This window comes from Balaenoptera acutorostrata, chromosome X, assembly GCF_949987535.1.
Source record: "Balaenoptera acutorostrata chromosome X, mBalAcu1.1, whole genome shotgun sequence".
NCBI classification, from domain to species: domain Eukaryota; kingdom Metazoa; phylum Chordata; class Mammalia; order Artiodactyla; family Balaenopteridae; genus Balaenoptera; species Balaenoptera acutorostrata.
The window spans coordinates 107,954,915-107,974,675 of record NC_080085.1 but is presented as its reverse complement, the minus strand read 5'-3'; the positions used below and the strand labels follow the sequence as shown (position 1 = coordinate 107,974,675).

At 34.1% G+C, this 19,761-nt stretch overlaps 1 protein-coding gene across 6 annotated transcripts in view; it reads right to left on the bottom strand.

Moving 5' to 3' along the window:
• Positions 1-19,761, bottom strand: part of STAG2 (STAG2 cohesin complex component) — a 119,479-nt gene that overhangs the window by 58,427 nt on the left and 41,291 nt on the right. For all 6 annotated transcript variants that reach the window (XM_057538793.1, XM_057538798.1, XM_057538797.1 and 3 more), the window contains exons 2-6: positions 19,233-19,376; positions 15,953-16,031; positions 12,585-12,749; positions 6,939-7,035; positions 2,244-2,320 (exon numbers count right to left, since the gene is read on the bottom strand). In XM_057538793.1, the coding sequence (XP_057394776.1) occupies positions 2,244-2,320; positions 6,939-7,035; positions 12,585-12,749; positions 15,953-16,031; positions 19,233-19,276 (462 nt within the window). In that variant the 5' untranslated portion in view covers positions 19,277-19,376. The remainder of the gene's footprint in view (positions 1-2,243; positions 2,321-6,938; positions 7,036-12,584; positions 12,750-15,952; positions 16,032-19,232; positions 19,377-19,761) is intronic.

Genomic DNA, 19,761 nt, shown 5'->3' with positions numbered 1-19,761 from the left:
CCACATGCCTCAACAAAGATCCCTAATGCTGCAACTAAGACCCGATGCAGCCCTAAATAAATAAATAAATAAACAAATAAATAAATAAAAAATCTTTAAAGAAAACAAAATGGATATTCTGAATTCACTCTAACCAATGAAAACATATACCAATTACATACCAAAATAAAAAGCCTCTCCCATCAAACAAAACATTATTCTGATAAGCAAAGATACGGTTACTAAATTTCTATAAAACAAAACAAAACCAACATCAAACCAAAGTTATATGTTTTAATGGATTCAAAATGATGAAATCACATTCTCAGCCAGTCTAATGGATTGATGTATGAGTTATAAATAATCGAAGGATTACAATGTATGTTTTCATTAGCTTCAGGACATCAAATAGTCAGCAGATGCAAACAATGAGATAATTTTTTAAAAAATGGAAATGTAGCTAGAATGACCTGGAAAGACAGGTACTCAAGTACTCCTATATATAAGATGGGGCATTCACCAATGAAGATACATTGAGGTCCTCCATAAATCATTAAAAACAAGCAAGTCATAAAGATAAAAACAGAGATCAATACTACACAGAACCTCTAAAAGTAAGAGTTTCTGACAAGAATGTCCTAGAAACTTAAGGTCTTTTTATCAATATGGTTTAGTAAAATTTTTAACAATTAAATTTTGTCATTAGAGCCATACATTTTTAAAAATTTTAAGTCATGCCATAAACAAGTTGAACTATGTCTCATCTGAGAATAAGGTCCTAATACTTCACAAAAAGGTTTTCTTCCATATTTTCTGATTGGCTCATTTAGTGTTATATTGAAAAGTGTCATCTTAATTGCTGTTAGCAACTTGGTTTGCTGATATTTTCAAATCTTATTTCAGGATTCTTGTTTCAAATAGCTGTTTAGAAGAAAGTTCTCACTAAAACATTTAATATCAGAAGGTTAAAATAATACCATTCCTCATAATTATATCTCAATTACTTAGAGACTGATTAATAGCACTTAGTGATCATCAAAGCCATTTTAACAACTCTTGTCTATCTTTTAGAATGATAGTTGAAAGCTCCTTCATCTGAGCAAGCAAAAAAAAAAAAAAAGATCAAATAGAACTCAAATGAGACAAGGCTTTCTACTTGAAAATTCATGGTGAAAAGCTTTAAAGAGTAAAACTACTGGTGCTGGAATACAGCTGTGAACAAAACAAACAAAAATCCCTGCCCTGAAGGAGTTTATATTATAGTAAATCTAAATATGTCTTCATTGGCAACAATACTTCAAAGACATCACTGTGATAAAGAATCAACTAAAGTCTAAGCTACTACTTATTATGGATTTGTATTATTCTTACTACTCATATTTGAAACATAAATAAGACTTTAAACAATTATATATATATATATATATATATATATATGTATGTATTTTCCTTTGCCTAAGCTTCCACCTGGTTCCCCAAGTATTTATCGAATCTTCCTTCTACAACATTCTAAGGTATGTTTGTAGGCACTTAATTTTATTCTTCCTTGAAATTTTAATTTTTTGACAAATAGAAACAGCTACCATTTATTAAGTTCTTACTATATGCCAGGCATTGTAAAATGCTAAGGAATTTTTCAAACATTATTGCATTCAATTTTCATAACAGCCTTATAAGTATTTTTAAATTTACTATTTATTTATAAATTTATTTATTTTAGGCTGCGTTGGGTCTTCGTTGCTACGCGCGGGCTTTCTCTAGTTGCGGCGAGCGGGGGCTACTCTCCCTTGCGGTGTGCGGGCTTCTCATTGCGGTGGCTTCTCTTGTTGCAGAGCACGGGCTCTAGGCGCGTGGGCTTCAGTAGTTGTGGCACACGGGCTCAGCAGTTGTGGCTCGTGGGCTCAGTAGTTGTGGCTCACGGGCTCTAGAGTGCAGGCTCAGTAGTTGTGACGCACAGGCTTGGTTGCTCCGCAGCATGTGGGATCTTCCCAGACCAGGGCTTGAACCCGTGTCCCCTGCATTGGCAGGCGGATTCTTAACCAGTGTGCCACCAGGGAAGCCCTTATAAGTATATTTAGCTCCATTTTACAGATGATGAAACTGATGCTAAGACAATTTGCCCAAGGTCACATGGCCATCATTTGATTGGATTTCTACTGCCAAAGCTCTTACCCACAACACTAATATTCAGAATTTAATACTCTGAAGAGTAAATCAAGATCAAGATGCATAAAATTATCATAACATTTAGGGTAATAACTTACCTCATCAAACTCTTCAGTCATTTTTCGAATTATTTCAGAGTTCTGCATATGTCTAAACATTTCTGCTGTGACAACACCTGAAATTTGCAAGTGTAAGAAGTTAATGGTAAATTTAAAAAATAACTTCTAAGTCCATCTCTAACACTAAAATGTCTACAATCGCACAATAAGGTGTACTTCAATATCACCTGATCTTTACCATGTTACTCAACCCTATAAAGCACAAATGCCATTCTCAACATATACAAGAAAACAGCCCCACACTTCTGACAGGTATCTTTTTTTCCTAGAACAATCAGCCTTAGCCATTTCTACTTGACTTACTTTACTCATGCCTAGAATGACTAAGACCCTTTAATATAAAGCATATGTCATCAAGCATGAGGCAGCAGCCAGGGTAACAGTTAAAACCTTGAGGATGAACCTGAAGAAAATAAGGGAAAGAGTAATAGGTAGACTTCACTTTAGCCAGGTTTCTTTATTAAGTACAATATGTAAGGCAACTACATGCCATCATCCCCTCAAAGGGCTTCAAATAAACATAAGTAGTAAGCTGTAGTTCCTGCTCATCCAGAAGCCTGTAATCTAGTTGTAACTTTAAACAAAGAATAATGGGGGGGGGGGAGCAGAGAGAAAGGGAAAAATAAAGTATTAAAGTTAGTACATAATAAATGCCCAAATGAGTTGAAAAGCCAAGAAAGGCTATAGCTCAGACAAAAGAAAAAGATCTGGATAAGTAGGTGTTTCTTATAAGGACATTTAGAGTTTTAAAGGAGGATGGAAGAGGCGAGGAGAAAGGATGCACATTACAAGAAGTAGTATAACTGTATCACTTTGCTGTACACCTGAAATTAACACAACACTGTAAATCAACTGTATTTCAAAAAAAATGTAGTAAAAGTTAGCCAGGTATAGGTCAAATATCAAAAAAGGGGTTTCTAGGAAAAAGTTATGAGCAGGAGACAATGCAAGAAGTCATACAAGAATTTCCACTGATGGGGTGTCAGATTTTTTTTAAAAAAAGAAAAAATGTAAAAAGTGAATTTCCTAAACCACATTTCTAATGCTAGATTATTTATTCTTTGCCAGTCTAATCACTATGAATACCATAAATATAGTAACATCTAAAAGAATGTCTTGGGGCTTCCCTGGCAGTCCAGTGGTTAAGACTCCACACTCCCAATGCAGAGGGCAAGGGTTCGATCCCTGGTTGGGGAACTAAGATCCTACATGCAGCATGGCACAGCCAAACAAAAAAAAATTTTTAATTTAAAAATAAAAGAATGTCTTGGTACAGGAACATGAGATTTATTATAAAAGTTAGATATATTTCAATTGACCAAGCTCTATTTTATATATGCATGCACATGTGTGTGTGTGCGTATAAATTTAAAAACAACAATAGAACATCATACTCTCTTTCCAACCCCAAATCTGAAAAGAACAACCGCTATGTGAGCTCCCTCTCTATGGGCATGCAATCTGAAGACCTTCCAGTAGCGTAACAAAACCAGCAGGAGTAGAATAGGAACTAACAACCATTGAGCCGCCTATGCACCAGCCACTTCAGCCCTGGTAACAAGCCTATATAGGAGGTACTATAATCCTGGCTTTACAGATGAGGAAACCCATGCTAAGGCAAAGAGAAGTTAAATACTTTGTATGAGATTATTAGTCTACATCTTGCTGCCCAGCCCCAGGTGAGATCAATTTCTACTGGTACTGTGAAAGAGCCCTTACTTACCACATTAAAAAACCAAATGATTGTTTAAAAATATTAACAAATTTGAAAGAAAGCATGATTTCCCTGACTAAAGAAGCACATTCTCGAAAACCTTTCGAGGGGTTTTTAATTTATATCTAGAGCCGTGGATGCATCTCCAGAACCTTCTCATACTTTACACCCAGGTACTGTAAATTGGCAGTGCTAGAGAAGGACAAATAACTCAATCCCTGAAATAATTTCTACGAAATAAGCATTTATATATAAATAAATCTCAAAGTAAACATACTGCATACATTTTGACAAACTTCTAAAGCTCCTCCTCTCATCTCATAGACCATATAACAGCCATAAACCCAAATATAAGCAGAAAACAAAATAGCTGTCACAAACTCTATGCATATAATAACTCCTGAGGCAGGTGTAAAGAAGCCATCAGGACATCAGGCCAGCTCCCACTGCCTTAAAAGTGTGGGGGACATGAAGCAAGACTGCTTTAAAAACTGGTAAACTGAAAAGTGACAGCTGACCAGGAAAGAAAGAAGGAAACAACACTGGCCACAGAATCACCAACCACAGAGCCGTCTGAAGCCATTCAGTGTAGGGCCAAACATCTCTCCACATACCTCAATACTGCAGAAGGCATAACTACAGTAAAATAACTGACGCTCATAATAACAATCCTAAATCCACAGGAAACGGTACACTGTATATACTTAAGCATGTTTCTAACTCATTTATAAAAGAATTCTACCAAAATATTTTTGAGTATGTTTTTTAAGTACTTAATGACCTTAACTTTGATTACATGGTAAATTCCTCTTTATGGAGCTTCCTTGCTTCTAAAATAAATATTATAGCAGTGTTTAAATCTACCTATGTTTTCAACACCTTCAATTTTTAAAAATTTTCACAACCTTGTTTGTGACAAGGTATGTCCAAATGTTTAATGGGCAAGCTCCTGATTTATAAATACAGTGATGCCAGAAAAGGAATGTATCTGATAAAGGGGAATGCTCTGACTACGGCTTTGTTTTAAAACTGCAATTCAGAAGCCTAGTTAGGAAACTAAAACTGATCAAACTATGGTATAATAGGTAAGACTGAATATAAAAATTAGAATTCAACTCATTAAATTATTTCTGGCACCTGTTCAGTTGTTCTGCAATCAACCTTCCATTTTCAAAGAATCTAAAGAGAAAGGACATTGTCCTTGATTACCTAACACCACAAACAGGTACTTGTACCCTTCTACTCCAGAAAGATGGAATGGACATAGACAAAAAAAAAAAATAACATCAACATATCTCATTTTCTAAAGAGTTAATCTGGCTCATCATACTGTCATTACTACAACACTTCCTCTGAGCAGATTCAGTAGAATTTTCTAATACTGATTTACAGCTACCTTTAGCTAAGAAGTAAACTAGGCAACTCTCTGCACTCTAAAGACAAGACATTAAAATTTCTCAAAAACGGCCATATTAACGGCATTATGAAGACCATAGACTCAAGAAGTTAATAAATTTGTCTATCAGGCCTCACATATATAACATTTAATATGCAGACTGCACTGAAAGTTGTGATCGACCTCATAAAATGCATCAGTTCTTAAAATGTTACTTGTTTTCCAATTCCAATGACAGGATTTTTAAAGAAGTTTTGTAGAATTAAAGGAGTAGACATAAGTAAATTGTTTCCTGGGATCTCTTTTCAGATTTGTTTATTAAATCAGTCATTCTTTAGCACCTTAATTTTTTAGATCTACTTTTAGGCAATCTTCCCTCCTCCTAACCTCTAATGCCCATGTTTTTGGTGCCATTTTCATTAAAAAATGTAATACCCTTGGAAAACTCTGTAACATTTATTAGCCTGTGCATCTTCTAGAATTTCAAGGATGGGCCAAGTATTAGGGAGACACAGAATAAATCAGAACCTGCCCATGATCTTGACTAACTCATTTACTGATCCAGTTCAGGATGTATGACTCCCCAACTTACACAATTTTGTCCCCCTGGCCAAATGTGTGTGCTACATGTTTTTGTCTCAGGGAAGACATTTTATACTTTCCCTACTCTTACTTCAAAATCTTTTAAAATAAAGTATAAACACTTTTAAAAAGACCCCGCTCCCCACTCCAGTTTCTCTACCTTTTAGGAAAAAAACCTGTAAATGTCACCAATACCTTACTTTACTTACTTAGTTACTTACTTACCTACTTACTTGCTGTTATTCATGGCACTTTTTAACTCCCTACACTTTACAATTCCCTGCCACTTGAACCTGTATCTCTTCATTATCTTCCTCCTCCCTTCTTAATCCATTTCTTTGCTCCTAAAACCAGATGCTGAAAGTGGGAAATATATCTAATAAAGTAACATAACAATTATAAATTGCCAAGTTTTTTTTTGTTATATTTATTTATTTATTTATTTTTTAGAGAGCTCCTGACTTAATTATTTATTTATTTACTTTATTTTTTTGGCTGTGTTGGGTCTTCGTTTCTTTGCGAGGGCTTTCTCTAGTTGTGGCAAGCGGGGGCCACTCTTCATCACGGTGCGCGGGCCTTTCACTGTCGCAGCCTCTCTTGTTGCGGGGCACAGGCTCCAGACGCGCAGGCTCAGTAGTTGTGGCTCACGGGCCTAGTTGCTCCGCAGCATGTGGGATCTTCCCAGACCAGGGCTCGAACCCGTGTCCCCTGCATTGGCAGGCAGATTCTCAACCACTGCGCCACCAGGGGAGCCCAATTGCCAAGTTTTTAGTTAACTTTCACATATGAATATAACAGTCTCAACAGACTTTCTCTCTTTGTTCTTTGCTCTTTTTTCCTTACATACATTTTGTATGGTTATAATGCAAATAACTCAGTATCATGGCATTAGTTTCCACATAAAGTGCTAATAATCTTTAGATGAAACAAAAAAGAAGAGAACATTTGAGAACATTCTGCTTCCAAAATAAATATATCTTACCTTTACAGCCTGAACACTGAATAAAAAAGTTGATGAGGTCAAGAAGTGCTATATCTCGGTCATGCTTGTATGACTCTATCCAATCATCTACCACCGACTACAGCAGAGGGGGAAAAGAACCATTAGTTTTTCCTAACGTTCTAAGAGTTAATTAAGTCAGATTAAAGTCGTTAAGATTCAACATTAAGTGGTATCACATTATTTCAATAAATAAATACACTTGTATACTAAAATGTAAAGTTAAATTTTAACAATAAAATGGAATCAAATTCAGTAAATTAATCACCTGATTGTACATAAATGATCCATCTTCCTTATTTTTGCATTAAAAGGAATCTGAAAACTAAATATGGGACCCAACTCTATAAACTGAAATTTCTTAGTGATATTATAGATATCTTAGAAAATACTGATATTTGACTAAAATATTGTACTAAGTAATATCTAAATATTAACACTGCAATGGAATGAAAATTTTACAAAATTTTTAAAAAGAAGTGAATGCCTGGGTCAATGAGGAAATGCAAATAAAATAACACCTTTCCTCAACAGTGAGCACTAATAGTCCCATATTAATAAGAAATAAGCATCAAAAGAAAGTAGGATAGTTCATGGATCTGGAGACTTAATATTGTTAGATGACAGTACCCTCCAAATTGATCTACAGACTCAATGCAATCCCTATCAAAATCCCAGCTGGCTTCTTAGCAGAAACTGAAAAGTTGATCCTAAAATCCTTAGGGTAATGCAAGGTATCCAGAATAGTCAAAACAGTCTTGAAAAAAGAACAAAGTTGAAGGACTCACACTTCATGATTTTAAAACCTACTACAAAGCTACAGTAATCAAGACAGTACAGTACTGGCATAAGGACAGATACGTAGATTAATGGAATAAAACTGAGAGTCCAGAAATAAACCCTTAGATTGATGGTCATTTGATTTTTGACAAGGATGCCAACCCAATTCAATAGCGAAAGACTAGTCTTTTCAATAAACGGTGCTGGGACAACTGGATATCTGTATGCAAAAGAATGAAGCTGGACCCTATCTCACATATACACAATCAAAGACCTAAATGTAAGAGTTAAACCTATGAAACACAGAAGTAAATCTTCATAACCAGTGAGTTAGGCAAACCCTTCTTATATATTAGACCAAAAGCACAAGAGACAAAAGAAAAAATAAATTTGACTTATTCAAAATTAAAACTTTGTTCTTGAAAGGACTCCATCAAGGAAGTGAAAAGACAACCCACAGAAAGGGAGAAAATACTTGCAAATCATATATCTGATATGGAACTTGTGCCCAGAAAATATAAAGAACTACAATTCAATAATTTTAAAAAGCCAAATAACCCAATTAAAAATATAGGCAAAGGATCGGAATAGACAGTTCTATACAGAAGATATACAAATGGCCCTTAGCACATGCAAAGATGCTCAGTGTAATTGGCCACAAAGGAAATGGAAATCAAAACCACAATAAGATACCACTTCACTCCCACTAAGATGGCTATAATAAAAAGTACAGACAATAATAAATGCTGGCAAGGATTTGGAGAAATGGAATGCTAAAACACAGCTCGTAAAAAAGTAAAATGGTGCTGCCACTTTGTAAAAACAGTTTGGCAGCTCCTCAAAAGGCTAAAGAGTTAAGTGACCCTGGGACTCAACTCCTAGGTATTTATTACCCAAGAGAAATGAAAACGTTATGTCCAAACAAAAACTTGTACAATAATACTCATAACAGCATTATTCACAACAGCCAAAAAGTGGAAACAAACCACAGGTACATCAAGGGATGAATGGATAAATAAAGCATGGCATATCCATACAATGGAATGTTACTTGGCAATAAAAAAGAATGAAGTTATAATACATGCCACACCATGGATGAACCTTAAAAACACGCTAAGTCAAAGAAGCCACTCAAAAATGACCATGTATTTATATGACCTCGTTTATATGAAATGTCCAGAATAGGCAAATTTATAGAAAGTAGATTCATGGTTGCCTAGACCTGGGGGCAGGTGAGGAGAAAGTGACTGCTAATGGGCACGAGGTTTCTTTCTGGGGTATTGAAAAAATTCTAAAATTAGATTGTGGTGATGGCTGCACAACTCTGTGAATGTACCAATACTAAAAATCATTGAATTTACACTTTAAAAGGGTGAATTTTATGGTTTGTGAAGTATATTTCAATATAGCAATTTTTAAAAAAACAGAACTAAAAAATAAAAGCAGCACTGTATTCCTTCGTGGACAAAAGAGGAAACCACAAAACAGATAAAAACAATTTTTAAATAAACAAAATTTTAAAAATTAAGATGATAAATTACAGCTAATATAAAAAACGAAAAGTCAGGAGGGAAAATGTTTTAAGTTATATACCAATAAATACGGAATTTGGGTATGAACTGAATGAATAAAATATGTACAATTTGATGTACAAAAAAGATAATATGATCACATGAAAAAGAAAAGAAAAAGAAAATATTATTTAAGAATCACCTGGCTCATAGAGATTTACTGGACATATTCTAAAATGTTGCTTAATTTCTAGATTTCAGTCCTTTTCTATATTTTATAGCAGCTTGTATATGTTAACCAACTCAATTTATGAAAGAAATGTTTCTAAGATGATCCCCAAATATGATATGGGCAGTATCAAGAGAATATATTATGTGATATGGGAGTTTTAAAACATGGCCCCAAGTTGTTTGACATTGCTCCCCAAAAAGAAGTGAGGTCTATGTCCCCTTCTCCAGAACAGAGTGCAGCAGAAATGATGCTTCCAAGAGTAGGTCATAGAAGGCTATTCAACTTCTGCATTGGGTTCTTGCAGCACTACAGAACTAGACATTTCCTCTCAGGATAGTCTCTCCAAACCCAGAAGCCATACTGTAAGAAGCCAAAGCCACGTGGAAGGACCATTTGTAGGTACTCCAGGTAACAGTTCCAGCTGAGCCCAGCCTTCAAATCACTCCTGACTAGGTACCAAACATGAATAAAGAAGTCTCCAGATGATTATAGTCCCTAACTGTTTTTGTCACCTCCAGGCATTCAAGCTATCTCAGCTGAGACCCCAGGCATCATGGACGGAAGCACAGAAGAGACATCCCTATTTACCTCTGTCTGAATTCTAGATCCACAGAATCACTAAGCATAATAAAATGGTTGTTCTTTTACATCACTGAGTTTGGGGTGGTTTGTTATGCAGCAATAGATAACTAGAACAAGGGCTATTCTCATCAATAAAGATACAAAAATATTTAATGAAATCTTACAAAAAAATCACATCACATCAAAAAGTTATTCATGAAGATCAAGAAGAGTTTATACTAGAGTTTATATAAGGTGCTGTAATAAATACAAATAAAATACAAATAGTAAAACTAATACAAGCTATCACAATGAAATATATTTAAAATTTTTAATCATCAAATAGTATACTAAAAACTCATTGAATAAAATTCAACATCTATTATCTAATAGAACTAGGGGCACATGCATGATTTCTTCTTTCTTAAAATTTAAGAACTATTTTAAAACCAACAGCGAGTCTTGTACTTATTCACTCTCACTCATAATCACCGAAATAGGGATAGCCTGGGGATACAAAAAAATGAATAATACACAGTCCCCAATCAAGGAATTAACAATCTAGAAGCAAATACAGACATGTGCATAACTATAATACAATATACTAAGTGCTATACTGGAAAGAGAAAAATAAGAAATACATTCAAGGGGAGAAGGAGATAGAGTCCAAAAATGTTTCCCCAAAAAAGAGTGACATTTGAATTAGTCAATCCTGTGATATGGAAGGGAGAAAAATAAGACTATTCCAGGCAGTAAGAAAAACAAAAAGAAAGGTCTAGGGGCAGAGAACATATGGCGGCTAGAGAACAGCAAGTATGCCATAAGGAAATCTGGGCTGGAACTTTTAGATAAGGAAGAACTCTTAGAAGTTTGTAAACAGGAGACTTCCTTGATCAAATTTGGTTTTAGAAAGATAACACAAGTGGGAGTACACAAAACAAACTGGAGGTGGAGAGATGATTCAGGGAAATCAATGGAGAGATACTGCGGATATACTGCTTTTAAGCGGGAAAGCACACTTAGAAATAGAAAAACAAATGGCACAGAGGTACAATCTTAACATATGACAAACCATAAGCAACACAAAAATAAGGAAAATGTTCACTCTTTAAACACTGAGATATGATTAACAAAAAGAAATATAAAGCTAAGCCCTCACATTTTCTATTAAAAAATTCTGATGAGCCAAAAAGTTTAAAAAAAAAAAAAAAAACCCTACAGACTAGACAAAAATAGAATAGCCTAATTAGCTGCAGATATAAGTTGAGATTTCTGATGTTAACAAAAATGATAAGATATTAGAAAAAAAATTAATGCATTTAACCACTTAGAACAAAATATTATAGAGAAAAGTATAATATAAATATAAAAAGGAAAGTAATGAAATGGTATACAATTTAACAGAGATAATTTATCCCTTCAATAAAAGTAACCAAAAATGGGAACCAGAGAGGAGGATAATTTTTTAAATTAGGAAATGACTAAATAAACCATAGCACAGTAATATAATAAGACATTATTTCTTTCAAATGTGTACACAAAATAATCATTTAAAACATTAAACAAGAAATAAAATCCACATCCTAATCACAACCATATGAAAGCTAACCATATATGGATAAGTGACAGTGAATTCGAATTTAAGAAAATACGTTGCACTATACAATTGGTGATAGTTCAAAAGCTAACAATTCTTTTTCATTTTATGTGTAAAAAATGTGCCTTATTAGTTCCAATTGATATTTTAAAATTTATTTACAAAACCATACATATTTAGATAAATGCACATTTATAATCAAGATTTACATTTCAGTTATTCATTAATAACAAAAAGTTTAATGGCTAGCCTTCCCTAAACCATCCATGTGCACCTTTTGTTGATGAAAGTTAATTCCATGAAGGAAAAAAACTATTCCCTATAGCTTTTATAAATTAAATAATAATTTCATTAAGCGTGTATATTGAATATAGTGTTGATTCACTTTTTTAAAACCATATGGGTTTAGCCTCCAGTGTAAAGCTGAAATGCTTCTACTGTCATAAAATTATGAAGAAACAAAATTAGGATGATTTGACATGGATATGACTCCAACTCTGTACTCTTCTGGTAAGAAACAGCACAAGTAATAAAATTTGTAATAGACAACAGTGATCAAAAGAATTCACTAAAGTGGACAGTGATTACATTAGGTCACTCAGCCAAGAATTCTGTATGTGCAAAGAACTTCATGCTTTAACAGCCACTATATAAACTCAAAGGAAATTGAAATGTCACAGTCAGGGTTTACATCAGCATATTTTTTGACATATTTTTTATTATATGCCATTAAAAGAAAATAATGCAGCAGAAAATGACTCAAGACACAGCTTAAAGGTCTTATGTCTGAATAGACAGATCCGTTTTCTGACTAGTTTGTTGCTTTTTTCTAATACGCAGTATTAAAAAATTTTAAAACACAATTAGAAAAATCAGGGATATATTTTATATAACTCACTTAAGTTCAAAATGTACAAATGAACCAGGAAGAACACAATAAACATTACCTGCATAGCACTCTTGCCCATTTTAACAACTTCAAACAACATCATGTTTTCCACTCCATTCTGCTGGTGATGACCATTCATTCGGTTTGGACCAGAAGGAGGTTTTCCTCCTCCATTTCCACCTTTGCCCTTTTCTCCTGGGCCTTTTTTGCCTTTTTTACAAGTCTGCATAAAAATACAAGTTGCTTAAGTTATATCCTTATCCTTGAGAGTTCAAAATAAAGCTACAGCAGGAGCAGCTGATAGCGTGCATAATTATAAAACACTTAAACCTGACCTAAAGGGGAGTGCCATACACATGTGTCATAATAAAATGATATGGTTGTGACAGCCTCTTTGTGGTATCAATTTTTTTAACTTATACTACCATATACCTCATGTGACACTGCAGTTAGGAGCACAGTCTCTGTAGACTGACAGACTGCATAGGTCCCAAATTTCTATTCCTGTTAGCTGAGTGATCTTGGGCAAGTTACTTAACTACAATGTGCTTCAGAGAGATTTTCTAATTTGTAAAGTGAGGATAAAAGTAAAAAAAAAAAAAAGTGCCTACTTCATAGGATTGTTGCTTTAAGGTGCAGACTGTAGTGGGCAGCAAGAATAACAGAACTCTATGAAATAAGTAACTCGTAATTAGTTCAACATTTTAACTTGATGTCTATTGTTAGTCTTATAAATCATTGCAGTGCATTGACGAAGGAATTCTAAACAGTATGAATAGGTATATCAACCTCTTTCTTGTTCTGGGCCTTCCCTCCAACACTTATTTATCATCAAAGTTCAATTAACGAACACTATGGAAATGAAGCCCCTTTATAAGAAAGTTAACATTGGGTGGAGGGACTTCATAAATCAGCGAAAAGGCTGCCTACATGCCTCAGATATAAAACACCTCCAACAGCATTTATACCTTATTATTAAAAAAAAAAGTCACTCCCCAACTCGGAGTCCTCATTTCTAAAATGCCAGAGTTGTATCAATATCTTTACAGGTTAGAATAGATGATTTCGAGGGTCTCTTTTAGATCTACACATTTCTATGATCTAGAGCAACAGTCAGCAAACTTCCTGTAAAGTACCAGATAGTAAATATTTTAAGGCTCTGCAGGCCACATACTGTCTTCTGTCACATATTCTTTATTTTTACTATCCTTTAAAACTGTAAATACCATTCTTAACTCGTGGGTAGTACAAAAACAGGCCATAGTTTGCAGATCCCTATCTATAGCCAGATCTACAAATTTATTTCCACTGACTGTATGTTTCTATACTTTGTTCCATAAAGGGTCCTTTCTCCTTCTTCAAGAATCTAAAACCACCCTACTCTTACGAACTACTTCAGGGGCTTCCCTGGTGGCGCAGTGGTTAAGAATCCGCCTGCCAATGCAGGGGACACGGGTTCAATCCCTGGTCCAGGAAGATCCCATATGCTGCGGAGCAACTAAGCCCGTGCACAACTACTGAGCCTGTGCTCCAGAGCCTGCAAGCCACAACTACTGAGCCCACGAGCCACAACTACTGAAGGCCACGTGCCTAGAGCCCGTGCTCCGCAGCAAGAGAAGCCACTGCGATGCCCGTGCACCACAACAAAGAGTAGCCCATGCTCGCTGCAAGTAGAGAAAGCCCGTGCACAGCAATGAAGACCCAACACAGCCAAAAATAAATAAATAAAATTTATTAAAAAAAAAAAGACTATGAGGTAGTATACTATAGTGGATTAAGAGTATACCACCTTTCAACAGATGTGGGCTCAAATCCTTAACGACTAAGCTTCTCTAGACCTCAGTTTCCTATCTATAAAAATAAAGTTTTCTAATCTACAGTGTTGTTCAAATATTAAATTAGATAACATGTAAAATTATTAGCACAGTGCATGGAACATACATAGTATAGGGTCAAAACATTATTATTGTTATAATAAATCATTGATCTGACGCCTAACACCTCATCACAGCAGTGGCTACTCTATTCAGATGCCACTAAAGACTTATCCCAGCTTGCAAATTAAAGCCAAAAGCAGAGTTTCGGTTTTGAAAGATGATTGCAGAACAAGGAAAAGTGGTTTTCTAATGAATAAGCATATACTACCCACTAGAATTATGGCTGTCTTTGGATAGTCATGAGTTAACATTTGTATTCATTCACATTCTCTCCCCTCCGCCAAACTACCACTTTTTAAGGGACTAAGAATGCATATGAAATTATGAAACACATGGATTATGTGCACTCTGAAAAGATATTCCAAGGACTAGTTAAATAAATTATGTTCCATACATAAAATGGGATCCTATGACACCATTAAAAATTACAGACAGGAAAAATTCACTGATAGGAAAGCTGCTGACAACATGCCATTAAGTTTTAAAAGCAAATGAAACAGTTTGCACAGTATGATTCCATTTAAGTAAAATTCTATGTGCATTTTTATATATAGGTGTATATATACATGTGTATGTTCATCAAAAATGTTTACATATTTAAAATGGGAAAGTTTTACTTTGCTCATTGTACATTTCTGCATTATTTAGACTTTTTAAAAGTAAATGTGGATTGACATATATACACATATGTATAAAATAGATAACTAATAAGAACCTGCTGTATACACAGAGAACTCTACTTCACTTCGCAATACAGTAGAAACTAACACAACATTGTAAAACAACTATACCCCAATAAAAATAAATAAGAGAATCATCAAAAAAAAAAAAAAAGACCAAGAAAAAAAAAAGTAAATGTGTCATGAGAAAATATAAATCCAAAATTCATTTTGGCAAAAAAAATGCTGAACAAAAGCAAGTCATCTTTTGCACAATGTATTTACACATGCACGGAGTCAAATGTACTTTCCAAAATAGCAAAATGATTTAACCATTCACTAAGTTACCCACACCTCTCAGGCTACCCAGTCATACTCTAAACTTGCATTCTATTGACTCAGAACTTCACTTTGTTAGTTTTTATCCTTGACATTACTTATAAAGAGTCACTGTCAACAGTAACCCATTAGACTTAAACGCTTGTAGGTTACATTTTTAGGATGCTTTAGAATAAGAAATTTACTGATTTGCTTTATATTGGACTACTCATGTACAAATTAAAATAAAGCCAACAGAATATCACATTTTGCTTAGCATACTATGCTTTATAAAATAAACTACTAGAAACAATGACGTATTAATTTCAACTTTATAGTAGTAGAAGTGTTCAAAGGCTTGCCATACCAGTCAGGGCAAAAAAGCATTTTTAAAAGACAACAACATCTGAGACATAACTAAAACAACTATATATAGTATATAATTATATTTATTCATATATGTATATTTATGACCGTAAGAACCAAAATAAAGACACATATTCTATACTTACTTTTCCTTTGCCTTGCTTTTGGTTTTTTCCTTCAATGTCTTCAAAATCTGTGTCAGAAGAAAAATGTGTTTCTGACTCCCTATGACAAAAAGATAAGCAATTATTTAAAACCTTCCTTAGAAATGTAGATGGAGTTTCTAAATTTTGCCATATTTTCTAAAAGAAAGGCTTGGTTAACTCATTACAAAACTATATTAGCATTAAATGTAATTAAGATGCTTTCCCAAAGCAACACATTGTAGCATATTACCAAACATTTAAAATTATATAACACAAAAACATTAATCTAAAACACAAATGTCTAAGCATGTTTTTATTTTGTTAATTTTTAACCAAAGCATAAAAAGAAAACCAGGGGCTCTCAAACTTTTAACTCTAGGAACCGTGGTGTTCTATTGGAATGGCTGGTTTCATTTTCTGATTCAAAGACCATGGTGTTCAGGTAAAACTGTATTTTAGCACTAGGTATGGGATAATCTTTATTAGGGAATTTTAGCAATATTAAGGATCTTATGACCTTTCCTATATCACACAAAAATATTCATAATCTAAGTGTAACTATACAAAACATGTATTTCTGAAAGAATATACATAAAACATTTTTACAAACTAAATCATTTGAAACAGGGTAGGGAAGTGTGCTAATTGATCAAAATCCTTTATGAAGCAAAAAGCTGTTGAGCTATAGTCAAGAAAACTGGTTCTAGTTAATACGGTACTAGGAAACCGTGTGATCTTGGACAACTGACAACCACTCTATCTTCTCATCTACAAACAATGTTTATGCAGGAAAGAATGAAATCTCTGAAGTCTCTTTAATCTCTAAAATATAGATTTATAGTTCTAAGAAACTGTCCCTCATTTTGGAGTAGGAGGGGTGCTTTGTATAATCTGGATTTTCTAAGGCAAAATGGAAGTAAACCAATTTAAATACACATGTGTGATGCTTCCTATATATGTAAACATGGGTCTATCTATCTAAATAGTAGTAACAGACCCACACTTAAATGCTTAAGGCAAGGCATACTTAGTATCAATATTTGGGTCACAATGGATTTTAGAACTGAACAACACACGTAAAAGATAAAGGTTTTACCATTTTAAATGTGTAAAACTATTGTCGGTTTTGTTTAAAATAAATAGAATCAAAGTGTAAGACTATCTTTCTAAAGCTAGTCTTCTCTAACTAGATTTCTTCTATTTCCATTTTTATTGCTATAATAACCAGTTGTCCAGAGGCTGTGAGTTAGGAATACTTTATAAATCTAAAATAATGGTTAAGATGCTAGCAGGGGAAAAAAATTACTATTTATAGCACTTACCTACGAAGTTATTTAAACAATGTATTGAAGATAGTGGCAGTCCTAACTATGTCCTATAATGTTGGAGGAAAAGAGCCTGTAATAAACACCATTTCCCATAGTTAATGCACCAAAAACTGAATGACTACTTAATATTAACCTTGAAATTCATGCCTCTTACATCTTAAGAAGACTGCTGTCATCAATAATCTTCCCACATGCCTATATGGCTTTGCAAAAAAAAATCTGAAAATGGTTTTAAACATCCTAGTGTGTAAGTAGTCTTCTTTCTTCCCCAAGATATCTGTGGGACACTAGCTCTCTTAAAGAGCTCAGTAAATGCTCTAAGTCTGCAATCACTAGTCTTTGCCAATATTCTGATGGCCAAAGAGTAATCAAAGGCTCAATTACATTCTTAATCCTCATCTCCAGGCTATCCCAACTAAAAGAATGAGCCACTAGAGGCTTAATTACTAACTGGAAAACCTTCTGAAGAAAACTGAAGTGAGTAAATGGGGTAAGAGCCTAAAATATCCCCAACCAGAGAAGAAATATTCTTGTGAGTCTGTCTTTCTCTAATGCTTCCTTCTGTTTTTAAGATCAAAAGAACAACAACAAAAACCTATCCTAGGTGAAATTAACATATGCTAATATGTTTACGGGGTATACTGAGTTCACCTTTTAGTGGCTGGAAACTTAATGAGCCATCCATCACATGACTGAATCTTCCACTCCCTTCTCTTTACCCTGCCCCCACCTCACATACCCAATCAAATACTGTCCTACCTCCACAACATCGATTCCCTCTTATCCATTATCCTATTTCAGGCCCTAATTACTCAAGATATTCTAATGGTCAACAGTCTAGTTTATAACGCAAACCTTTTTAATTACCTCTCCTGTATTAATGTATTTGAGTAATTTCATAAGATAATTTTATAGTAGTCAAACCAAAAATTAATTTTTTTCTCAGACTATCCCATATCTTCCCTCAAACAAAAAGAAAAACAAGAAATTTTCCTCAAGAATCTAAAAGTAGAGTCAATATAAACTGGGATTAAAATCACATTAAAAATCATACTTTGAAATATTGGCAATATCCCAGCAGACCCTTAACACTCTGAAAATAATAAAATTATTTTAAAAATGAAAATCTATAAAACATCAAAAGCAGACACTGGCCACCATTATGTACAAGGATATCTGCTGTTTTCAAAATTTTTAGCAACCAGACTCTGTTTTTAAATCAAGTCTTATAAAGACCCTAGTATGTGGTATATGTGTGCGTAAAGTTAATGGGGTCCACGAGCAGTTTAAAGGTTCACTCTTCACTTAGGTACCTCATGAAACTGGAGCTTAGTATGAAAACCACTATTGCATATAGCAGCTCAAATTCTTTCCTACATCAAAACACCAAAGAGTAATGAGAATAAAAGCTGAATAAGGAGTATAGTAGCTTTTAAGACAAGGGTAAAGAAAATAGCTATGCTGAAGTCACTTTATGGACCAATGAGCATATAATTTGTTTCTGGGGGGTTAAAAAAAAAAAGGAAAGCATGTCCTACCCTCCTACATTCGTTGTAGCCTGTCATTTGATTTTAAACAGAAATCTGACATTACATCCTAAATACTATTGCATGGTATATATTCCTTACTAATGAGAACACTTAACATTTTAAGAATTGCATGACACTCCCTTCAAAACAGTTGCTATTGTAAAACCAAGTATGGACTCAAAGAACTGAACAGCAAAAATAATAAATTTTCCAGGATCTGAATTATAAAATATACTACAAAAAAAGGCATGGAATTACTGTTACAGAACCCAATAGGCATTGATATAAACTATTTCCAAGTATGCATGCTATTTTATACTGAAACATTATATCTTCTCAAACAGAAGTAACTTTAACTGAAGTTAATACAGTTCCCATTTTGTGGAAAAAACAAGTATTTAGAAATTATCATAATATACTTACTGAAGTAGATTAAAATCAGTTGGTATTTCTGGAGCTGCTATCATTTCTTTATCATCTTCTGGAACGCCCCAATGTCAGAAATATATTCATATATTTACGTGGGTAAAATGATGGTTTGCTTCTTTCTTCTAAGACAGACAATTCCTTTAAAAGGGACAGGGGGGTGGGGGGGGGAGAACGCCATATTTATTATAAACACACCAAAAATATTGGGAAGGGTATCTACCCCAAAACTAAATTTCCAAGTGTCTGCTAATGTGTTTTAGTAAATAAGGATTTCTTTCCCTTGCATTTGACTGCTTTTTCTAGATATGGATTTGTTACAACTGTTGTAGCCCCACGACAGTAACAACAAATACAAAGAAAGAAGCTTCTATTACAATTATTTTTTTAAATTTGTTATGATTCTCCAGCCTGGCTTAAAAAGACAGATGCCCTAACTAGGAACAGAATGTGACTTTCACTCATCCTAAAATCTTTATGACAAGTTTAAACCATAATACAAGACGCCTGAAAATTCTATAGCTTT